This window comes from Symphalangus syndactylus, chromosome 6, assembly GCF_028878055.3.
Source record: "Symphalangus syndactylus isolate Jambi chromosome 6, NHGRI_mSymSyn1-v2.1_pri, whole genome shotgun sequence".
NCBI lineage: Eukaryota > Metazoa > Chordata > Mammalia > Primates > Hylobatidae > Symphalangus > Symphalangus syndactylus.
Window position 1 is genome coordinate 22,554,756 of NC_072428.2, and position 24,613 is coordinate 22,579,368.

The 24,613-nt window shown below is 44.3% G+C and overlaps 1 protein-coding gene across 1 annotated transcript; it reads left to right on the top strand.

The window, feature by feature from the left end:
- Positions 1–345: 345 nt before the first annotated feature.
- Positions 346–22,643, top strand: CD59 (CD59 molecule (CD59 blood group)). Its single transcript, XM_055281988.2, has 4 exons — positions 346–443; positions 8,857–8,941; positions 13,856–13,957; positions 20,968–22,643. The coding sequence occupies exons 2-4, from the start codon at positions 8,875–8,877 to the stop codon at positions 21,183–21,185; spliced, it is 387 nt and encodes a 128-aa protein (XP_055137963.1). The 5' UTR covers positions 346–443; positions 8,857–8,874; the 3' UTR covers positions 21,186–22,643.
- The last annotated feature ends 1,970 nt before the right edge of the window (positions 22,644–24,613 follow it).

Consider the following 24,613-nt stretch of genomic DNA (forward strand, 5'->3'; position numbering starts at 1 on the left):
GACAGCCAGGCCCTGGGGCACCCAGGGCACCAGCAAGACGCACAGAAAAGTTTTGAAAAACATTTTAATATAATTAAAAAAAAACATAAAAGGTAAAATCAGAAGTCTTTGGAAGTTTCCTACTGTTTTTATGTCCCATAGCAAATCCGAGGAGGACGCCCCAAACTTTCAGTTCCCTGGGGGTTTGAAGGTGTTCATTGGGTCCTAGCCACCCTGCCTTCTCAGAACCTGGGCCAGGAGGCTGAGCTCCGCGCGGGGGTGGAGGGAGAGGAGGGGGTTCCTGCCGAGGCGCGGCTGCGCAGTGCGAAAGCCCGGAGCCTGGGAGGGCAAGGGAATCCTGAGGGGCGGGGCCGGGGGCGGAGCCTTGCGGGCTGGAGCGAAGGACTGCGGGGGCCGAGCGCAGAAGCGGCTCGAGGCTGGAAGCGGATCCAGGGCGCCGCCAGGTAAGAAGGCCCGAAGGCCTGCTGGGATTTGGGTGAGCCGAGCCGAGGCGGCGGCGGCAGTCTGGGCCCGGGCGGAGGGTCTGTGGGGGCTACCCCCGTCCTCACTTTCCACTCGACCTCTGCCGGGCGAGCCTCCCGAGGCCTGGCCCTTCCATCCGTCACCGCGGCCCGGTGTCCTAGCTGAACGCTGGCTTCATTTTATCTACGAGGAAGGAGAAACGGGGAGCGCGCCCTCTCCCAGAAGCAGCCCCGTTACCCCCGTCGCGCCCCCCATTCCCTCGGGGGCAGCCTCGCACCTGGGCCCCCTGCTGTCGCTTTCGTCTCAAGGGAAGCTCTAGCGGTTCAGAGAAAGTGCGCCGGCTGAAAGGCCAGCCCTCCGTGGTCACGGCAGTTCCTCTCTCCCTTCGCGGTCTAAATGTGGAATTTTGAAAAGCAGGTGTCGGGCGAAACGGACTTTTTTTTTTTTTTTTTTTTTTTGAGATGGAGTTTCGCTGTTGTTGCCCAGGCTGGAGTGCAGTGGCGCGGTCTCGGTTCACCGCAACCTCCGCCTCCCGGGTTCAAGCGATTCTCCTGCCACAGCCTCCTGAGTAGCTGGGATTACAGGCATGCGCCACCATGCCCGGCTAATTTTTGTATTTTTAGTAGAGACGGGGTTTTCCCATGTTGGTCAGGCTGATCTTGAATTCCTGACCTCGGGATCCGCCCGCCTCCGCCTCCGCCTCCCAAAGTGCTGGGATTACAGGTGTGAGTCACCGCGCCCGGCCGAAACGGACGTTTTAAGTACAACGTGATGTTTTGTTTTCTTGGGTCGGCTCGGGCCGCACCCTTCTTAGAGTATGACTGCTGACTTTTAAAAAAACAACATTAACCCGGGAGGCTGAGGTAGCGGTGAGCCGAGATCGCGCCATCGCCCTACAGCCTGGGCAATAAGAGCGAGACTCCGCCTCAAAAACAAAACCACAAAAAACAAACAAAAAAAAACAACATTAGGCAGTGTGCCTTTTATGGCCGTTTAGTGATACCCAGGCTTTTCACTGGTCATTTCTGGAAGTTTTTTTTTTTGTTTTGTTTTGTTTTTTGAGACGGAGTCTCTCTCTGCCACTCAGGCTGGGGTGCAGTGGCGCGATCTCGGCTCACTGCAAGCTCCGCCTCCCGGGTTCACGCCATTCTCCTGCTTCAGCCTCTCCGAGTAGCTGGGACTACAGGCGCCCGCCACCACGCCCGGCTAATTTTTTGTATTTTTAGTAGAGACAGGGTTTCACCGTGGTCTCGATCTGCTGACCTCGTGATCCGCCCGCCTCGGCCTCCCAAAGTGCTGGGATTACAAGCGTGAGCCACCGCGCCCAGCCCATTTCTGGAAGTATTTAACAGCACTTTATCAGTAAAACAATAGGCTTCGCTTCACAGGGTGGTTGAGATGATTGACGGAAAGCGCTCAGCACAAACGCGGCGGCTGCTAATTATTTTAGGTACCCTGCGATCCCTGAGCAGTTGTTCAAGTTCTCCACTCCTGGCAGTTTACTCCGAGTTCCCTGAAGAAGGCACAGAGCCCCGAATGTTGAGGGAGATGGCAACGTTTGCCAAAATATGGCTATTTACATGGCAGTTTATGAAGGAGAGGCAGAAAGGGAGGCTGCCTCCCCTACAAGCCAAACAGTCCTAAAACTTGTGGCCTCTGTATTTTCACAGTGGAAACTAGAAACCATTTGCTGAACTTAGCTGTAAGAAAAACATCCCAGTTTTTTTTTTTTAGAGTGGCTTAGGAGATAAAAGCCTAAATAAAATGGATCTTAGGGTGAGAGAGTGAGTGCCTAATGGCATTCATCTTTGACAGCTGCTGGTAGAAGCTCTTGAAAAGTAGAGCAGGGAAAATTCTGGGCCACCTATTTAAGAACCTCAGCCAAACCGCCACAGACATTACCAAGCCCAGAAGTGCTTGAGGCTTTCTAAAGGCAAAGACTTCTTTTTACTTATGTCCTGTATCTTAGGAAACATCTTCACTAAACCTTGGTTTTGCATGTTTACTTAACACGGTAGGGGCCGTGAGTGCAGAGATAGGACTCTTTGGAGAGCTAGGGATTGGCATTCCGCAACAAACTGCAGGAAAGGCCCTTGTAGGGGAAGCTGCAGATTTGTTTGGTGCAAAGAATTCTGGCCTAATAAGTGGGAGCTGACCAATGAGAACACGTGGACACAGGGAGGGGAACAACACACACTGGCGCCTTTCGGCAGGTAGGGTGGGTGGGGGTAGAGCATTAGGAAAAACAGCTAATGCATGCTGGGCTTAACACCTAGGTGATGGGTTGATAGGTGCAGCAAACCACCATGGTACACGTTTACCTATGAAACAAATCTGCACATCCTGCACATGTACCCTAGAATTTATATATATATATATCACACAAAGAGTTTTGGAGTGGTTATTCCTGGCATGAGAACCTTGGCTGAATTGGAAAGCCTTTTCCATTATGATGGTTGTTTTCTCTTTGTCTCTTCCTGCTGATGTAATTTGTTCTGTGAACTGAGTGATTGATATTGTCTGGGCGCTTCAACAGGCATGGCTAGAGCAGGTACTGTGTATGTCTCCAAGGTGACACGCAGACCTGGAGTTCAAAAGCTCTAGTTCCCTGACATTGCTGACACCAGGTATCTTGTGAGTTGCCAGCCCCTGGCGAATAGAAACAAGATCCATCCAGGGTGGTTTTGTGACTAACATGTTGCCTTGGGACAGGTAATTTCATCCTACTGGGCCTCCACTAATTTCCTATAAAATAAAAATATTGGGTTTTATTTTGAGGACGCTTCTAGCCTTAAAATTCCTCAACCTGTAAGGCCTCAGGCTCCTAGGAGGAGTAACCATACTCATGGGCATCTGTGAATCTTGTGGAAACACCACCGATGTCAAATCTCTTCTCTAGTGACCTCAGCTTAACTAATGTATTTCAGAAGCTGAATTCATAAGAAGTCTCCCGTCTCCCCACTAGAGTTTAACTGTGGTTCACTCAGAGCTTAGACCTGGGTTTAAATGCTGTTCTACCAGTTTCCAGTTCAGAGGTTGCTATAATAATTTTAATAACTTTCTGTTTTTTTGGTTTTTTTTAATTTTGAGACAGTCTCTCTCTGTTGCCCAAGCTGGAGTGCAGTGGCACAATCTTGGCTCAAGCTGCAACCTCCACCTCCTGGGTGCAAGCATCCCAGGGATGAAGCCAACTTCATCACTTCATTGGTGAATGAGCTTTTTGATGTGCTGCTGGATTCGGTTTGCCAGTATTTTATTGAGGATTTTCACATAGATGTTCATCAGAGATATTGGCCTAAAATTTTCTTTTTTTTGTTGTGTCTCTGCCAGGTTTTGGTATCAAGATGATGCTGGCCTCATAAAATGAGTTAGGGAGGATTCCCTCTTTTTTTATTGATTGGAATAGTTTCAGAAGGAATGGTACCAGCTCCTCTTTATACCTCTGGTAGAATTCAGCTATTAATCCATCTGGTCCTGGACTTTTTTTGGTTGGTAGGCTATTAATTATTGCCTTAATTTCAGAACCTGTTATTGGTCTGTTCAGAGATTCGACTTCTTCCTGGTTTAGCCTTGGGAGGGTGTATGTGCCCAGGAATTTATCCATTTCTTCTAGATTTTCTAGTTTATTTGTGTAGAAGTGTTTATAGTATTCTCTGATGGTAGTTTGTATTTCTGTGGGATTGGTAGTGATATCCCCTTTATCATCTTTTATTGCATCTATTTGATTCTTCTCTCTTTCCTTCTTTATTAGTCTGGCTAACAGTCTATTTTGTTGATCTTTTCAAAAAACCAGCTCCTGGATTCATTGATTTTTTGAAGGGTTTTTTGTGTCTCTATCTCCTTCACATTTGCTCTGATCTTAGTTATTTCTTGTCTTCTCTTAGCTTTTGAATGTGTTTGCTCTTGCTTCTCTAGTTCTTTTAATTGTGATGTTAGGGTGTCAATTTTAGATCTTTCCTGCTTTCTCTTGTGGGCATTTAGTGCTATAAATTTCCCTCTACACACTGCTTTAAATGTGTCCCAGAGATTCTGGTACGTCGTGTCTTTGTTCTCATTGGTTTCAAAGAACATCTTTATGTCTGCCTTCATTTCGTTATTTACCCAGTAGTCATTCAGGAGCAGGTTGTTCAGTTTCCATGTAGTTGTGCGGTTTTGAGTGGGTTTCTTAATCCTGAGTTCTAATTTGATTGCACTGTGTTCTGAGAGACAGTTTGTTGTGATTTCTGTTCTTTTATATTTGCTGAGGAGTGTTTCACTTCCAATTATGTGGTCAATTTTAGAATAATTACCATGTGGTGCTGAGAAGAATGTATATTCGGTTGATTTGGGATGGAGAGTTCTGTAGATGTCTGTTAGGTCCACTTGGTCCAGAGCGGAGTTCAAGTCCTGGATATCCTTGTTAATTTCCTGTCTTTTGATCTGTCTAATATTGACAGTGGGGTGTTAAAGTCTCCCACTATTATTTTGTGGGAGTCTAAGTCTCTTTGTAGGTCTCTAAGAACTTGCTTTATGCATCTGGGTGCTCCTGTATTGGGTGCATATATATTTAGGATAGTTAGCTCTCCTTGTTGCATTGATCCCCTTACCATTAGGTAATGCCCTTCTTTATCTCTTTTGATCTTCGTTGGTTTAAAGTCTTTTATCAGATACTAGGATTGCAACCCCTGCTTTTTTTGCTTTCCATTTGCTTGGCAGATCTTAATTCATTGTGAGTAGCCTTCCACGCCCATTACTTTTCCTGGGTATGCAGTTTCCCACTATGGAAGTGTACCATAGTATACTCATTTCCTTATCGTTGGATGTGTGTGTCACTAAATTTTTGCTGTTTTAAAGAATGTTTGTATACCCTTGACTATTTCTTATTCCTGTGATGAAAGGCCTACTTGGAGCTCCCATTAGGGAAATGACTTTATTTATTTATTTTTTTTTTTTTTGAGACGGAGTCTTGCTCTGTCACCCAGGCTGGAGTGCAGTGGCGCGATCTCGGCTCACTGCAAGCTCTGCCTCCCGGGTTCACGCCATTCTCCTGCCTCAGCCTCTCCGAGTAGCTGGGACTACAGGCGCCCGCCACCACGCCCGGCTAATTTTTTTTGTATTTTTGGTAGAGACAGGGTTTCACCGTGGTCTCGATCTCCTGACCTCGTGATCCGCCCGCCTCGGCCTCCCAAAGTGCTGGGATTACAAGCGTGAGCCACCGCGCCCGGCCGGGAAATGACTTTAGAGTCAACTTACTCACCACCCAGGAAAGCCTGCTGTTCCTTCATCATGGGGGAAGACTTGTCCCTATATATCTTCTTTGAGGGATTTTTCAGTTGTGCATTCTTTAAATAATTAAAAATCATTCAGAACAATAGCAATATTATTAGAACAGTCGTTAGGGACAAATCCACCGTTATTAATAAATCCTGAAATGTTTGGAAAGGAGTTGAGTGTTGATGCTGAGTGTATCTTGCATTTAAGTGCTTGGTTTGGGTGGAATGGCAACACTTTTGGTTCATTTACCATCTTATCTACACTTAACTTATGGGCATCTTTTTCTTTTTTTTTTCTTAAAATGGAGGGTGTTTTAGTTTAGGGAGTAGTTTTACCAAAAGATAGATGATCTATGACTACTAGAAAAGGAACATTGTCATGTGTGAATTTTCCTGATGTTTCTGATTGTAAAAGTAATACTTGGTTAATTATAGAATATTTGGGGAAAGGATGGCAAAAAGTAAAGGATCAGGAAGAAAAATAAAAAGCCATAAATGATCTTGCTTAGTGTTAGTTACCATCTACATTGTAGGACATTTATAAAATAGCCTTAAAACAATCAGCTATTTCTTTTTGTGCCTCCCACCCTCCTCCGCCCCCCATACACATACACACACTCCACATGAACGTTTTGCTTTTGGAAATTCATATTTTGGCAGTGGTTCATAAAGGCCTGGTCTTATTTTGATCGAACAGCCTGACCTTGGCATCTACACATAGCTACTTCCTTTCTCTGCCGTCTTGGCTTCCCCTGCAGCGTGTCATGGGATCAGCTATAGCAACAACCAGCCATCATGTGGAACTGAGGCTAAGACTTGACACTCCCCACCCATCCCAGAAAACTGAGGGCTTCCTTAGGTTTGATGCCTGAGGTCTCCCCTGCTCATTCAACCCAGGGTGTTTCTCTGGCTTCCTCACCTCACATCACCCTCTGTCTGCCTTCCCACCCTTCACCCCGCAACGCTCCCTCCCCACACAATTTCTTCCTCAGGTAACCTCAATACTCCTGAGTAGCACTAGCAGTGGCCACAGCTTTTTGAGTGCCATCTTTGGCCAGGCATTGTGCTATGCAGTACACGTAACTGTCTCCAGGCTTACTAGCCAAAGCGTGATCAGAGATTAACACATAGCAAAGAGGTGACAGAGCCAGAACTATCTGGCCTCGTTCAGAGGCCTCCAGATTGGACTGGAACGCCTGTGCCCTGAACACTTTCACTGTGTCCTTCCTGCTTTCTTAGCAGGCCAGTTCTTTCTAAGGTACTTCATCAAAGAACAGCTCCCCATCAGGGACCCTGTGTGTTGTGGCAGTGTGATTTATGTCAAGGACGATTCCAAGGGAAGTGTCCTGAGCCGGCAGCTCCTGCCAGCCTGACACCTTTCCAGTGCCTAACCCGAGTCAGGAGGTTCCTTCCTTCCTCCTTCCATGGGGATGCCTGACATTGTAGTAACATTGGGTTTTTGTTCGTTTGTTTGTTTGTTTGGAGAGAGGGTCTTGCTTTGTCACCCAGGCTGGAGTGCAGTGGCACAGTCACAGCTCACTGTAGCCTTGACCTCCTGGGCTCAAGTGATCCTCCCACCTCAGCCTCCCAAGTAGCTGGGACCACAGGTATGTGCCACCACACCAGCCTAACTTTTTTTTAATGTTTGTATTTTTGTAGAGACAGGGTCTCACTATAATACCCTGGCTCTGATCATGCTATGCTTAACTTTTAGGAAGTGTCTGGAGCTCTCTGTGTGGGGACCTCAGACCAATATCTTCCTCTCCCTGCTCACTTGCAGCAGTTCCTTGTATACTGGAGCCCTGTCTAACCTGAGTCCCTAAATCACCCTTCCTGCTCAGAAACCCCTGAAAATGGGGAACCAAGCAAGCCGCTGGCATGTGCTGGAGCCCAGGCCTCCTGGGAAGGTCCACGTGGGGGATGGTGTCCCGTAGCAGGCTGTAGGTTTCAGAGCCCAGCAGGTGGTGGGGAGCCCTCAATTTGTAAGGAAAAGCCAGACCACAATTGTCTTTCTTCCTGATTCCTCACATATCATAAAACCACCTCTTTCTCACCTCCACCACCCCCATCTCCAGGCTTGACGCACTGATTGTTTTCTTTTTTGGACAACGTCAGACCCTGCCCTTTTCCTGGAACTTCTCAGTCCTCCACTGGCCTGTATCAGGAAATTCCTAAGTAGCAGATGACCTTCAAGATGTGTGGTGATCCCACAGAACTTGGAAGGAAGGGACAGGAAGGACTGTCAGGATTGTCAGTTCCCCAGGGAACTCTGCATTTCTGACTTAGGGAGGGTAGATGACTCACCCTTCCAAGAACCCATCTGCCTGTCTGGGCCTGTGGGGCTCTGGAGAATAGAATATGGAGTACCCTGTTTACAGGCACTGCCACCTCCTTATTTCAGGATGGGTTCAGGGATGTAGGGTTGAAGTTGGGAGATTTCTTAGTTCTGCTATGGATGCTTTGTACTTAGGCAAGTTCAAAACCTCCCATGCTTTGGCTTCTTTACTGGGTAAAGTAGGATTGGAGGCATTTCAGCCTTCCCTTCTTCTCACCTGATGCTATCACTACACATCTAGGCATTCATGTAATGGAAATTTACAAAGTTGCCCAATACCTCTCTTCATGTCCCCAAAGAGAGCAAGCAAGTGTCCCCATTATACTTCTTACAGTGAGGAGCCAGAGCTTCCAGGTAGGCTAAGCCGTTGCTCCCTGTTCCACTGCTGAATGCATGCTGGTGCCTTCCAGAGTCACCCCTTTGGTCTTATTCACTTAGTGCTGTGGCTCCGAGAAGTGGCCCTCTATTTCAGCCAGCAGCTTGGGGTGGGGCCAGTAGAGTGGGAACCACAGTGGCTATATGAGTCAATTTGCTCATATTGTCGGTTGACTCACTGACCCTGATGGGGAAGATAGTGTTATTCCCACGGTGTGGTAGTACACACTGGGGCTTATAGGGACTGAACCTACTCAAGGGTATATGGTGCTATGGGTCAGAGCTGGGGCATGGCCCAGGGGTTCAGTGTGCCTTGACTCCCCCTGTAAATGCTCCTCTCAGAAGCCTCCTTGGCCTTCCAGCCCTTGGTTTTTGAGACAACCAGCAGTCATTTGTTGGTTCCTGACATTCCTTCCTGTCCCTTCCTTCCAGGTTCTGTGTACAATCACAATGGGAATCCAAGGAGGGTCTGTCCTGTGCGGGCTGCTGCTCGTTCTGGCTGTCTTCTGCCATTCAGGTGAGTGCTCCAGTCTCAGGACATGGATCTAGGCTGCCTTGGCCATGAACTCTCTTCTTAAGCCTCAGTTTCAGCCCCAGCTCCTCCTCCGGGCCTGGCTTTGGTTCTTTTGCCTTCCAGTGTTACAGGTCTGGGGTTGTATGACAGCTCCTTCCTATGTTATGACCTTGTCCTCAATGGGGTATCTTCCTGAGTTACAGCCCGTCCTGAGTTACAAGGTGGCTTTTGGCAGGGATGGGTCAACACTTGGCAGCTGAAGTTTCACTCCTGTCACCCTAAGCTGCTTGGGGACACCAGTGGATACCATTCTTAGAGTGCTGTGCAAGTCCCTTCGGGGTCCACTCTGCTTAGAGCCATCTGAGCTCAGTCCTTCTGCTCTGAGGCTCCTCCTATGTTTTAATGATGATGATGGTCATAGTGACAGCAGCAGCAGCTAACTAACCCTGACAGCATTTATGTGCCAGTCACTACTCTAAGCATTTTACGTGTATTTGCTTATTTAATCCTCATGCCAACCTGATGGAGTAGGTGGTATTTTTATCCTTGTTTTACAAGCAACAAGATTGAGGCCCCCCCAAAATTAATAACTTGTCAAATAACACACAGAAGTGGTACACAGGAATGTGAACACACAGTCTGGCAACAGAGTCCCTGCTCTTCCCTCCTGCTCCAGGCCATCTGTCACTGGGCCACTCCCTCCCCTCAGCCACCCCTCCCCTGGTTGCTGGAGGAAATTGTGCTTCTGAGTCAACTTCTATAACAGTGGAAACACACAGGCTTCATTGTAAGGATCAAATGTGGTTGTCTCCTGTGTCGTGTTGGTATAACATCTTGGCCACTGCTGGTTTTTTGTTTTTTATAAATATGGTTGGTGGGGGGAGCAGAAAAGAAAGTGGCAATACAATGAGCAATTTAAAAAAAGATTTCCACGCCACTGTAGCATGTCTTAGAATATTAATAGCAACCATATATTGACTGTTTATTGTTTACTGGGGACTGTGCCAGAGCCTGTCTCATTTAAATCCGTCCAGCCATCCCGGGAGGTTGGTGCTGTTACCTCCCATATTACAGCTGAGGAAACGAAGGCAAAGTAGTTACTTGCCCCAGGACACACTTTAATATGTTCTCCCTTTCTGAGCAGAAAGAGAAGTCGTGGCACCCCTTCTTCCCCACCTTCCGTGATTCTAGCCAGGGTGCACTGTAATGTGGTTCACCTGTGTTACAACACTATATTTTTTTCTATAATTATTTTTTATTTATTCATTTTTCTTGGTTCCTTCTTTTTTTCTGTCTCTGCTGCTTAAGTTGGAATATTTTCTAGAATTTTAATAGCCCAGTGACATCCTACTTCCAGCAGTCTGCATTTGTTTATGGAGCAAGCTTGGGACCATCAGCTTCTCTGTGACAAGTCTTGGGGTGCACTTCAGCCCTTTCTCAGAGAACTGAGATGTGAAGCTCACACGCCCACAGATGAGAGGCCTTCTTTGCTGCTGCCCAAAAGGGTCTCAGGACCCTGCAGGGGAACTTTCCTCTGAGCTCTGCCTCTTATAGCCCAGGGGAAATCTCGTCTACCCTGGCTTAGTGGCTAAAATATCAAACTCTTGTCCACTGACCTATTGTTTGTTTTTTTTGTTTGTTGTTTTCAGGGGGATGGAGTCTCACTCTGTCGCCCAGGCTGGAGTGCAGTGGCGCGATCTCGGCTCACTGCAACTTCTGTGTCCCAGGTTCCAGTGATTCTCCTGCCTTAGTCTTCTGAGTAGCTGGGATTACAGGAGCATGCCACCATGCCTGGCTAATTTTTGTATTTTTTTTAATTTATTTTTTAATTTTTGTATTTTTAGTAGAGGCAGGCTTTCACCATGTTGGCCAGGCTGGTCTGGAATTCCTTACCTCAAATGATCCACCTACCTCAGCCTGCCAAAGTGTTGGGATTACAGGCGTGAGCCATTCCACCTGGCCCTGTTGCTTGTTTTTGACCTCAGTTTCCCCCATAATCTAGGGTCTCCTTCTCTTCCCACTCAGGTCAATTAGAAGAACATCATGGTTAACCAAGCTTGGATTTTAGAACTGACAGCCTGAGTTTGAGCCCTGCTCGGTCACTTAGTAGCTGTGTGGCTTTGAACAATTTAGTTCACATCTTAGTCTTAGTTTTCTCCTGCAAGGTGGGGATGAAGATAATTGAGCCTACTTCTCTTAACAATCCCACGAAGAGCTTAGCACATCGATGCACATATATTGGAACATTGAATGAACATGGTTGCCATGAATATTTTTGCCCACAGACATTCCAACCATGGGTTTTAGCCTTTCCTTCTAAAGGTTTCTTAAGAAGCCAAATGAGCCCGGGATCTAGCCAGCACAAAAATCCATGTCCACAGGTAACCCTTTAAAATGGCCCTCAAACATGGCCAGTCTCAAGAACAACACCCTTCATCTTAGATTCTTTTCATTTCATGCGTGTGAATACATGTCTGGCACAAGGGAGGGACCAAAGAAAAATTGCATCTTTGCACCTTCTCCTTGTGGCTTCCCTCTCACACAGGCGTGACAGCCACAGGCTGACAGTGGGAGAGAACAAACAAAGCCTGGTGGATGGGGCCCTGCCCACAGGGGCCCTGCCGCCAGCTCTGCTGCTTTGTAGCCAGGTGTCCTTGTGTGAGTCACGTCACCTCTCCAGACATCTGTCTTGTCATCTGCAAAAAAGTGGGGAAGGAAGAGGTTGGTTTTTATTTTATTTTATTTTATTTATTTTTTAGACATGGTCTCGTTCTGTCTCCCAGGCTGGAGTGCAGTGGTGCAATCTTGGCTCACTGCAACCTCCACCTCCCAAGCTCAAGTGATTCTCGTGCCTTAGCCTCCTGAGTAGCTGGGATTACAGGCATGTACCACCACGCCCGGCTAGTTTTTGTATATTTTGTAGAGGCAAGGTTTCACCATGTTGGCCAGGATGGTCTCAAACTCCTGGCTACAAGTGATCCACCCACCTTGGCCTCCCAAAGTGCTGGGATTATAGGTGTGAGCCACCACACGTGGCCTAGTTTTTGTTGTTGTTGTTGTTTTTTAAAACTAATATTTCAAGGCATTAATCCGGAACCTTCACAAGTTAGAGGATCCTCTGTTGGGTAGGATTTCACACCTGTGAGGGCAGGCATGGCCATTTCAGATGCTCTAGAGAACTGGGTTCCTGTCTGTGCTCAGGAAGTGAGGACCCACCTTCCTTCCACTGGACTTTCCACTGAAAAATCCATTTCCATGGTGATAAACCTAGGCTTCAGCCTTAGAACTAGAAGTCAGCTCTTGGGCTCTAAAACCCACACTTGGTTTAACCATGACATTCTTTTGTGAGATTTTACGTGTTTCATCTTTGAAAATGTCTTTTCACAGAGGTAGGTACTGCCAAATACTGATTACATGGTAGAAGTCATATGGCATGAAGATAGTTTATCTCTGATGATGGAAAAGGGGGTAGCCATACAAACCAGGAAGATATCCTTCCAACTCTTGCTTCCTCAGTCTCTCCCCATCACACGTGTGGACTGTAACTCATCTTTTTCTTGTCACTGTTACAAAAATGGAGACGGAAAAATAACCCATCAAAAACTGACAGCTAGCAAGGATGAGTCCTAAGAATTGACTGGGAGCAATAATTGTTTTTCAAACTAGGGAACTGGAGGCAATTTGCTTCTGATGTAAGATGACCCTCACGTTGTGTCTGCTGGTACCCAGCTGTCCTATGCCCATTGGTTTAAAGTGCACAGCTGTTGTCTTGTCTTTGACAATGTGTACTCCTGGCATTCGGTCAGTCCCTTAGAAGGGGGTAGTTCAGTAATGATACCCTATCCCAGAGGTTATCAAACTTTTTCTGTACAGGACCAGATAGCAATTTTTTTTTTTTTTTAAACAGAGTTTTGCTCTGTCACCCAAGCTGGAGTGCAGTGGTGCAATCTTGGCTCACTGCAACCTCTGCCTCCTGGGTTCAAGCGATTCTCCTGCCTCAGCCTCCCAAGTAGCTGGGATTATAGGTGTGCACCACCATGCCTGGCTAATTTTTGTATTTTTAGTAGAGATGGGGTTTCGCTATGTTGGCCAGGCTGGTGTCGAACTCCTGACCTCAGGTGATCCACCCTCCTCGGCTTCCCTAAGTGCTGGGATTACAGGTGTGAGCCACCGCGCCTGGCCCAGATAGTAAATATTTTAAGCTTTGCAGGCCAAGAGGCAAAATCAAGGGTATTATGAGACTTACCTCAATAATAAGAGAAGAAACAAAATTTTCACAGATTTTTTTATTGACAGAATTCACAACATAATTATTGAGTCCAGCTATAATAATACACATCTACTAATGAGGGGAATAGAATTCTTTTTAGGGGGATAACCATTTGCTTAATTGGGGTTCAAAATTAGTGTTCCCTCGCATCAAATCAATTGCAGATGTTCATCTATTAATACTAATCTGTGATGACATTTTACATATTTCATTTTGAAAATGTATTTTCATGCAGATAGGTATTGCCAGACACTGATCAGCAACCCACGAGGATGTGATTTAATTGGGCATATTCATTGCTTGGAAGACACTTACAGAATTCTGTTTGTTTCTCGGTAATTTCTTCTTAACACATCATTACATTGCAGACTAATCTCCTTCCAGTTGCAGGTTAGGAGGAAGCTTCTCAATTGCACAGTTAGATGGATTTTCAAATGTGGATATTTCCTTTGTGCTTACATCAGGGTCCAAAAAATGTTGCTGGAACTGTAGTTTGAATTTGGAAAGATATAACTGCTATACATTTGTGCGGGAATGGGAGTATACCACAAGTTGCTGACTTTGGGCCCATATTAGTGGAGATGGTGGGCTGCCAGGGGACAAGTCTGTGCTGCTTTAAGAGATCCTGACTTTCTTCCTGATTCTAGGTCATAGCCTGCAGTGCTACGACTGTCCTAACCCAACTGCTGACTGCAAAACAGCCGTCAATTGTTCATCTGGTTTTGATGTGTGTCTCATTACCAAAGCTGGTAAGAGCCTCCCCTGTCTCCTAAATGTAATGGGGTAATAAGTGCCTGGGAAAAAAACTGTGCCACTGTAATCCTCATTAGCCTTGCATCAAGTAATAGCTACCATTTATTAGCATCAGATGTGTATTGGGCTAAGCACTTTCTTCATGCATCTTAAATTTAATGTTTTGCACTTACTTCTAAGGGTGATATTTTATTTCCGTTTGATAAATGTGGAAATGGAGGCTCAGATTAAGCAAGAAATTATGGTTAAGTAACCGACTCAGGAATTGAACATGGAAGTCCATCTGATTCCAAAGCTTGTGCTCTTTAACAGCAGCCCTGTGCTGCCTCCCAGACCTTGGAGAACCTACTGTGTGCCCAGCAGAGGGTTAGGAGCTAGGGATGCAAAGATAAAGAAAGGACACATGCAATTAAAATTATGACAAAGGCCTGTTTGGCTGTCCTAAATGTCATTATGTATGCCTCTGTCTCATTCCATGGGGTATCTGGTATATTCAGAGTCCTGAGGAGACTCAAGCTGAGTTCAAAGGACAAGTAGGAGGTAAGAGGGCTAAGAAGGGAAGGGTGTGCCTGGGAGGGGCAACAGCAGGTGCCAGGGCTCGGTAGCCTCAGAGCAAGTTGCTCATGAATGTGGGGGTGGGCAATGCTAACATGCACAAGTCCTGTCCAGTCTGCATTTTCCAAATTTGTTAGACTACAGAATATTCACCTCCATCAACCCTGTTAAAATAGAGTTTAGGAAGTGGTAGACAGAGGAAAGAAACCAGCAGAGACATGCCCTCTGTTCTTGCTGGGGTATGGTTCTGGATAAAATCGATGTGTGCAAATGATGCCAGCGAGGAATGGCGGTTTCAGAATGTTCTTAGTGTCCAAGGTAAAACCCTCAGGCTTAGATTTCTAAGAGATTAATAATAAAAACACTCCACAAGGTTATTTGTACTCTTAGACCTTCTACACCAGCTCCCTTCAGTGTCAACATCAAGAAATGGTGAACATGTCAGGTAAACTCAGAAAAGCCTTGGGACACCCACATGTTCAGAAAAACCTGAGATAACGATGATTAACTTCCCCAGAAAGGAGAAATCCCTCAATAACTAAAGACAAATTATAGTTACCCTGTCTAAAAAAACAGGGTTATCTGATAATTTTGATATATTTAGCTGGATTTGATAAATTTGATATAATTTAGCTGGATTGCAGCTAAAACTCCAAACTTTCCATTCAGAGCTCTTGATTCTGTAGGGGACCAGTCCCTCTGCCCCACTGGAAGACCATGTTCATTCACTGTTAATGTAGAAAGCGTAGTAAGGCCCCTAGAGAGAACATGGTCATTATGTATGAGCACAGAAGACTTGGCTCTTTAGCTTGATCAATTGTGTCTCTTGGACTCCTCACTACTAAGTATAATTAAACTAAGTATAGTTTCCAAATGAGACAATAAGGGCAATTACTATTTGTTGAATGAATATTAGAGCAGCAATTAGGAGCTCTGACTTCTGTCCTGCCACCAGCTAACTCTCTCCACCTCTGTGTTTCATTTATGAAATGTATGTGTTGGACAGCAGAGGTAGGGAGGAGAGGAAAGGAGGTCAGAGCCAAGATCTTTTTCCAGCTCTTAAATCCCAAAATTTCTTATAAATGGTTAATGTAAACAAAAATGAGACACACCTATTAAAATGACCAAACTCCAAAACTCTGACAACTCCAGATGCTGGTGAGGATGTGGAACAATGGGAACTTTGTTTTTGTTTGTTTGTTGTTTCTTTTTTGGGACAAGGTCTTGCTCTGTCACCTAGGCCAGAGGGCAGTGGTGCAATCTCAGCTCACTGCAACCTCTGCCTCCAGGGTTCAAGTGATTCTCATGCCTCAGCCTCTAATTGGGATTACAGGCATAAGCCACCATGCCCAGCTAATTTTTGTATTTTTAGTAGAGACGGGGTTTCACTATTTTGCCCAGGCTCATCTCAAACTCCTGGCCTCAAGTGATCTGCCCGCCTCGGCCTCCCAAAGTGCTGGGAATACAGGCGTGAGCTACCACACCCAGCGGCCTCGGGAACTTTGATTCATTCCTAGTGGGAATGCAAACCAGTATAGCTACTGTGGATGACAGTTTGGTAGTTTCTTACAAAACTAAAATATAACACAATATATAATACTTGATCTTTTGATAATTATGTACAGTATATAATGTTTTATAATAAATGTGTTACTGGTTTGCGTATTTACTATATTTTTTATCATGTTAGCATGTACTCCTTCTACTTATTAAAAAAAATTAACTATAAAACAGCCTCTCAGGAGGCTGAGGCAGAAGAATTGCTTGAACCCAGGAGGCAAGGTTGCAGTGAGCCGAAGTCACGCCACCGCACTCTAGCCTGGGTGACAGAACAAGACTCTGTCTCTACAAAAGAAAAAAAAAAAAACCAGCCTTAGCAGGCAGGTCCTTCAGGAGGTATTACAGAAGAAGGCATTGCTCTCCTAGGACAGGACAGCCCCATGAGTATTCTTACCCTTGAAGACCTTCCAGTGGGACAAGATGAAGCGGTGGAAAACAGTGATACTGATGATCCAGACCCTATGTAGGACTAGGCTAATGTGTGTGCTTGTGTCTTCGTTTTTAACAAAAACAAAAAAAGTTTTTAAAGTAAAAATTTTTTTAAATAAAAAAGCTTATAAGAATAGAAAGAAAATATTTTTGTACCACTGTATAACATATTTGTGTTTTACCCTGTATTATTACAAATGTAAAAACATTTAAAATTAAAAAGTTTCTAAAGTGGCAGTAAACTAGGGTTGATTTTTTAAAAATAAGCTTAGTGTGGTCTAAATGTACAATATTTAAAACGTCTACAGTAGTGTACAGTAATGTCCTAGGCCTTCACATTCACCCACCACTCATTCACTGACTTCCAGTCCCACCAGCTCCATTCACGGTAAGTGCCCTGTACAGGTATACCATTTTAAAAATCTTTTGTATCATATTTTTACTGTATTTTTCTATGTTTAGATATGGTCAGATACACAAATACTTACCACTGCATTACAGTGGCCTACACTATTCAGTACAGTAACTTGCTGTACAGGTTTGTAGCCTAAGAGCAATAGGACATACCACATAGCCTGAGTGTGTACTAGGCTATTCCATGTAAGTTTGTGTAACTATACTCTATGACGTTTGCACAGCGACAGATATGATGGTGCTATACAAATTTAAGTCTAGAAGAGAGACAGGTTGGCTGCTAATTCAACCAGTATTTACTGGCATCCTAGCAGTATAAACCATGGAAGTGTAAGCAAGGTTAAATGTACTTAGTCTTGAAGGAGCCTCTGATGACAGTGTCAAGTGGTCATTGCTGTAATGACATTCTGAACAAGGGCCACATTTAAGGGTGCCTAGGACAGCTGAAGACTGTTGGCTTTAGATAGACTTGAGCCAAAGTCTTCAAAAAGAGTGGGGAGGAGAAAACCTGTAACACTCCAGGCATTCTGATATAATCCACTTTCATGTGGATAATTCCGAGGCTGGCTTTGGTGAGAAGATTACCATTGTTAAGGCTGTTGTTTGAATATGATAATTCAAGTAAAGCACTTTGACATGCTGCACGACACATAGTAAATGATTAATTGGTAGCAATTATTAATAAATTACTGTCTGTTCTCCTCAAGCTTCTAGGCTTCCCTAATTAAAATTCTGATAGCTTTAAGGCTTTTCAAGTTCCAGTGCTTAATTACTATTACAAAGCAGTAACTTGTCTGAATCATCAGCAGCCTCTAGTACAATATTAGAAGCTTCCAGTTATTTAGTTAAGACTTCAGCAACTAGAGCCATTTCTGGAATACTCTATCTGGACTCTGCCACTTGACTAAACTTCATTAAATTCCAATCCAGATACCCATCCCCTCAGAGGAGAAGGACAGGACAGTTATGCCTACAGTTATAAACTGAGAAGTGTTGTGTTCCAAGCTCTGCATGGAATTGGGTAAATTAGCTACAAGCCTGAAATAAGGAAGTATGCATCTGCATTTTTTTCTTTCCAGCACAGCAGAAACCAATTTCAGGGCAAGGACAAATACCTTCTTACACCCCAGTATCTAGCACATAGGCACTCAGTTATTTTTGGAGAAGAAAATCTACCATAACACCACTCTCTCAACGAATACATTTTTCACCTAACATGCTTTTTCTGAATATTAAAAAAACTACGATAAGATACTTGGAGTATATACTTCTGGCCTTTATTTTCCTGTGTGCCCAAGGCTATTTTTCCAAAAATGGGACCATGATGGCGTGTTTTTGTAGAAACTTTTCCAGTATTACTGAATAATCTAATGATTTTTAAAATGAAGTTTCAAATATTTTAAAAATAAATCATCCATGTGGCAAATTAAAAAAACTCAATAGAAACATAAACGAAGTGTATTCTTCCCTGATGATAACACTATTAAATTACTTGGGAATCCTTCCAGAGAAAAATAAATGCACTTACCTCAATGTATATATGCTTTATTTCCACAAATGGGTCACATTCTCTACACTGTTCTGCATCTACGGTTTTTTATTGAGATATAATTTACATACCAGAACATTTACATTTTAAAGTGTATAATTCAGTGGCTCTTAGTGTATTTACAAGGTTGTATGACTATCGCAACTGTCTAATTCCAGGATCTTTCTGTCACCTTGAAAAGAAACCTGTTAGCAGTCAGTCCTCACTCCTCCCTCCCACATGCCCGAGCAGTCACTGATCTACTTTCTGTCTTCATAGATTTGGCTCTTCTGGGCACTTCATATGCAAGGAATCATACAGTATTGTGGCACTTTGCGACTAGATTTTTTTTCACTAAACGTAATGTTTCCAAGGTTCACTCATGCTGTGGCATGTATCAGTACTTCATTCTGTTGTGGCCACATAGTATTCTATTGTGTGGATATACCACATTTTGTTTATCCATTCACCAGTAATGGACATATGGGTTGTTTCCACTTTTTAGCAATTTTGAATCATGGTGCCATGAACATTCATGTGGAAACTTGTGTGTGAACGTAGTTTTCAATTCAAACTACGATAAGATACTTGGAGTGTATACGTCTGGCCTTTATTTTCCTGTGTGCCCAAGGCTATTTTTCCAAAAATGAGACCATGATGGCATGTTCTCGTAGAAACTTTTCCTGTATTACTGAATAATCTAATGATTTTTAAAATGAAGTTTCAAATATTTTAAAAATAATCCATGTGGCAAATTTGAAAAACTCAATAGAAACATAAACGAAATGTATTCTTCCATGATGATAACAGTATTAAATTACTTGGGAATCCTTCCAGAGAATGGCAGAAGTATATACATTTGTGAGTGGAATTGCTCAGTCAAATGGATAACTCTGTCTTTAACTTTTTGTGGAAATGCCAGATTTGTCCAGAGTATCTATACCATTTTACATTCCCACCAGCAATGTTTGAGGGTTCCAGTTTTTTCCACTTCCTTGCAACATTTGCTATTTACCATTTTCTTGATCTTAGCCATCCCAGTGAGTATAAAGTGGTATCTCACTGTGATTTTCATTTGCATGTTCCTAATGACTAATGATATCAAGCATCTTTTCATGTACTTATTGGCCATTTGAGAATCTTCTTTGGAGAAATGTTTATTCAAATCCTTTGCCAGTTTTTTTTAAAGAGGCAGGGTTTTGCTTTGTTGCCTAAGCTGGAATGCAGTGGTACAGTCATAGCTCACTGCAGCCTTAAAGTCCTGAGTCCAAGTGATCCTCCTGCCTCAGCCTCCCAAGTAGCTAAGACTAAAGGCACAACACCCTGCCTGGATAATTTTTTAATTTTTTTTTTTTTGTAGAGTTGGGATATCACTATGTTGCTCAGGCTGGCCTCAAGCAATCCTCTCACTTCAGCCTCCTAAAGTGCTGGGATTACAGGTGTGAGCCATCACACTGGCCTCATTGCCCATATTTTAATTGGGTTAGTCTTTTTGTTGTAGAGTTTAAGAATGTTTTGTATATCCTGGATACTATGCTCTTACATATAACTTTAAAAAAGAAATAGAGAGGGGGTCTTGCCATGTTTACCAGGCTGGTCTGAAACTTCTGGCCTCAAACAATTCTCCCATCTCGGCCTCCCAAAGTGTTGGGATTACAGGTGTGAGCCACCGCACCTGGTGTTTTATATGTGATTTGCAAACATTTTCTCCCTTTCTGTCAGTTGTCTTTTTATTTTTTGATAATGTCCTTTGAAGCACAAAAGTTTTAAATTTTGATGGAGTCCAATTTACCTATTTTTCTGCCCCCCCCCCCCTTTTTTTTTTTAAATCAAGCTCCTTCCATGTTAGCACTTGTAGGCCCATGTCATTTCTTATCTGCATGGAACTTGCATTGTAAGGAATTCTATTGTAATTTCTTTAACACTTTTTAAAAATTAATGGACCGGGTTTTTCAGGTTTTTTTCTGACCATTCTTGAGCATATATCTTATACATAGCTTTGGCTGGGCATGGTGGCTCACCCCTATAATTCTGTCACTTTGAGATGCTGAAGCAGGAGGATCACTTGAGCCCAGGAGTTCAAGACCAGATGACCAGACAAGAAAGTGAGACCTTATCTCTTAAAAAAAAAAAAAAAAAAAGAAAGAAAAGGAAAAAATCCCCAAGTAACTTCATAGCGTAAATTCTAAAAGTGGAATTGCTGGATCAAAGGGGGCATGTGTTTAAAATCTTGGCAGATATTACCAAATTTCCCTCTTAACAGTATAAATGCCTGTTCCTCCTCCATCCCACCCCCATAACTATACTGGCTCTGATGAGACCTTGGTTTTCTGTAAAAGCTCTATTGAGAGGTGTATCATTATTTACTTAATTGTTCTCCTTTACAGCCCACCTGGGGTGAGCATCTTGCCTAGATGTTTCTGCTTGCACAGGATACATACGAAATAGAATTGAGGATTCAAAAGCAGATACAGAACTCTTCCCACTTACTTTCTTACCCTTGTGTGTGTCTCCCCACAGGTTTACGAGTGTATAACCGGTGTTGGAAGTCTGAGAATTGCGATTTCAACAACATTTCAACCCACTTGAAGGAAAATGAGCTAACGTACAACTGCTGCAAGAAGGACCTGTGTAACTTTAACGAACGGTTTGGAAATGGTGGGACATCCTTATCAGAGAAAACAGTTCTTCTGCTGGTGACTCCATTTCTGGCAGCAACCTGGAGCCTTCATCCCTAAGTCAACACCAGGAGAGCTTCTCCCAAACTCCCCATTCCTGCGTAGTCCCCTTTCTCTTGCTGCCGCATTCTAAAGGCTTGATATTTTCCAAATGGATCCTGTTGGGAAAGAATAAAATCAGCTTGAGCAACCTGGCTAAGATAGAGGGGCTCTGGGCGACTTTGAAGACCAGTCCTGTTTGCAGGGAAGCCCCACTTGAAGGAAGAAGTCTAAGAGTGAAGTAGGTGTGACTTGAACTAGATTGCATGCTTCCTCCTTTGCTCTTGGGAAGACCAGCTTTGCAGTGACAGCTTGAGTGGGTTCTCTGCAGCCCTCAGATTATTTTTCCTCTGGCTCCTTGGATGTAGTCAGTTAGCATCATTAGTGCATCTGTGGAGGGTGGGGCGGGAGGGTATGAGCATCCTCTCTCACATGGAACGCTTTCATAGACTTCAGGGCTCCCGTGTTGCCATGGAGGCATGCCAAATGTTCCATATGTGAGTGTCAGTCAGGGACAACAAGATCCTTAATGCAGAGCTAGAGGACTTCTGGCAGGGAAGTGGGGAAGTGTTCCAGATAGCAGCGCATGAAAACTTAGAGAGGTACAAGTGGCTGAAGGTCGAGTTTTTCCTCTGTCTTTAAATTTTATATGGGCTTTGTTATCTTTCACTGGAAAAGTGTAATAGCATGCATTAATGGTGTGTTAAAGCTATTCCCTTGCCTTTTTTTTATTGGAATGGTAGGATATCTTGGCTTTGCCACACATAGTTACAGAGTGAACACTCTACTACATGTAACTGGCAGTATTAAGTGTGCTTATTTTAAATGTTACTGGCAGGAAGGCTGTTCAGGTATGTGTGTATATAGTATGAATGCAATGGGAACAACCTCTGTGGTTACACTTTGAGACTGCCAACGGTCATCCTTAATAACAACAGATCTGCAGGGGTATGTTTTACCTTCTGCATCCAGCCTCCTGTTAACTCCTAGCTGACTCAGCATAGATTGTATAAAATACCTTTGTAACAGCTGTTAGCACAGTCACAGATGTTTGAGGCTTTCAGAAGCTCTTTCTAAAAAATGATACACACCTTTCACAAGGGCAAACTTTTTCCTTTTCCCTGTGTATTCTAGTGAATGAATCTCAAGATTCAGTGGACCTAATGACATTTGTATTTTATGATCTTGGCTGTATTTAATGGCATAGCCTGACTTTTGCAGATGGAGGAATTTCTTGATTAATGTTGAAAAAAAACCCTTGATTATACTCTGTTAGACAAACCGAGTGCAATGAATGATGCCTTTCTGAAAATGAAATACAACAAGTGGATGAATGTGGTTATGGCCAAAAAGGATAAGAGCATATGCAATATGCTCAATGGTAGCAACTGAAAGAAGACATCCTGAGCAGTGCCAGCTTTCTTCTGTTGATGCCGTTCCCTGAACATAGGAAAATAGAGACTTGCTTATCAAAACTTAGCAATACCTTGGTGCTCTGTGTTCTCTGTTAGCTCAGTGTCTTTCCTTACATCATCTTTAATCCTCTGTTTCAAGACAAAATACTAGGTGTGACTCTTTCCTCAATAGGATTTTTTTTTTTTTTTTTGGCCTGAGGAAGTACTGACCATGCCCACAGCCACCGGCTGAGCAAAGAAGCTCATTTCATGTGAGTTCTAAGGAATGAGAATCAATTTTGATGAATGTAAGCAGAAAATGAATTTCTGGGAACTTTTTTGGGGGCGAGGGGGTGGGGAATTCAGCCAAACTCCAGAAAGCCAGGAGTCGACAGTTTTGGAAGCCTCTCTCAGGATTGAGATTCTAGGATGAGACTGGCTTACTGCTATCTTGTATCATGTACCCACTTTTTGGCCAGACTACATTGGGAAGAAGGTAGTCCTCTAAAGCAGAATCTGGGTACCACTAAATGGGGAGATGGGGCTGTTAAGCTGTCCAAATCAACAAGGGTAATATAAATGGCCTTAAACTTTGGGGTTGCTTTTTGCAAAAAGTTGCTCTGACTCATGCCATAGACAAGGTTGAGTGCCTGGACCCAAAGGCAGTACTGTAATGTAAAGACATGTACAGTACTAGGCAAACAGCATCCCAGGTACTCCAGGCCCTCCGGGCTGGAGAGGGCTGTGGCAATAGAAAATTAGTGCCAACTGCAGTGAGTCAGCCTAGGTTAAATAGAGAGTGTAAGAATGCTGGACAGGAACTTCCACCCTTATGTCACATTTCTTCAGTGTGACCCTTCTGGCCCCTCTCCTCCTGACAGCGGAACAATGACTGCCCCATAGGTGAGGCTGGAGGAAGAATCAGTCCTGTCCTTGGCAAGCTCTTCATTATGACAGTAAAGGCTCTCTCCCTGCTGCCAAGTCCTGTGACTTTCTTTTTTTTTTTTTTTTTTTGAGATGGAGTCTCGCTCTTGCCCAGGCTGGAGTACAGTGGCGTGATCTCGGCTCACTGCAACCTCTGCCTCCTGGGTTCACACCATGCCTCAGCCTCCCAAGTAGCTGGGACTACAGGCACCCGCTACCATGCCCTGCTAATTTTTTTGTATTTTTTTTTTTTTTTTTTTTTTGAGACGGAGTCTTGCTCTGTGCCCCAGGCTAGAGTGCAGTGGCGCGATCTCGGCTCACTGCAAGCTCCGCCTCCCGGGTTCACGCCATTCTCCTGCCTCAGCGTCCCGAGTAGCTGGGACTACAGGTGCCCGCCAACACACCCGGCTAATTTTTTGTATTTTTAGTAGAGACGGGGTTTCACCGTGTTAGCCAGGATGGTCTCGATCTCCTGACCTCGTGATCCGCCCGCCTCGGCCTCCCAAAGTGCTGGGATTACAGGCATGAGCCACTGTGCCTGGCCAGTCCTGTGACTTTCTAACCTGGCCTCACACTGGGTAAGCTTAAGGTAGAGGTGCAGGATTAGCAAGCCCACCTGGCTACCAGGCCGACAGCTACATCCTCCAACTGACCCTGATCAACAAAGAGGGATTCATGTGTCTGTCTCATTTGGTTCCAAATGAAACCAGGGAGCAGGGGCATTAGGAATCGAATGCCAGTCGTGCCTACTGGCTCTCTGCTCGAGAGCCAATACCCTGTGCCCTCCACTCATCTGGATTTACAGGAACTGTCATAGTGTTCAGTATTGGGTGGTGATAAGCCCATTGGATTGTCCCCTTGGGGGGATGAGCTAGGGGTGCAAGGTACACCTGATGAGTAGATAAGTGGAGCTCATGGTATTTCCTGAAAGATGCTAATCCATTTGCCAAACTTAGTCTTGAATGTACTGGGGGCCTCAAGGTATGGGTATATTTTTCTTGTGTCCTTGCAGTTAGCCCTCATGTCTTAGGTCACATGTGTCCTGAAAAAATAAGAGTCTGCCCAAGACTTTGGGCCTCTTGACAGAATTAACCAGCTTTGTACATCTGAGTTCTCTTGGTAAGTCCTTTA

Excerpts from the sequence above, each read along its gene's own strand:
- CD59 (XM_055281988.2), top strand. The coding sequence starts at position 8,875 with ATGGGAATCCAAGGAGGGTCTGTCCTGTGCGGGCTGCTGCTCGTTCTG. Across the intron at positions 8,942-13,855 it reads GGCTGTCTTCTGCCATTCAG|GTCATAGCCTGCAGTGCTAC; the intron begins GTGAGTGCTCCA and ends TCCTGATTCTAG. Across the intron at positions 13,958-20,967 it reads GTGTCTCATTACCAAAGCTG|GTTTACGAGTGTATAACCGG; the intron begins GTAAGAGCCTCC and ends GTCTCCCCACAG.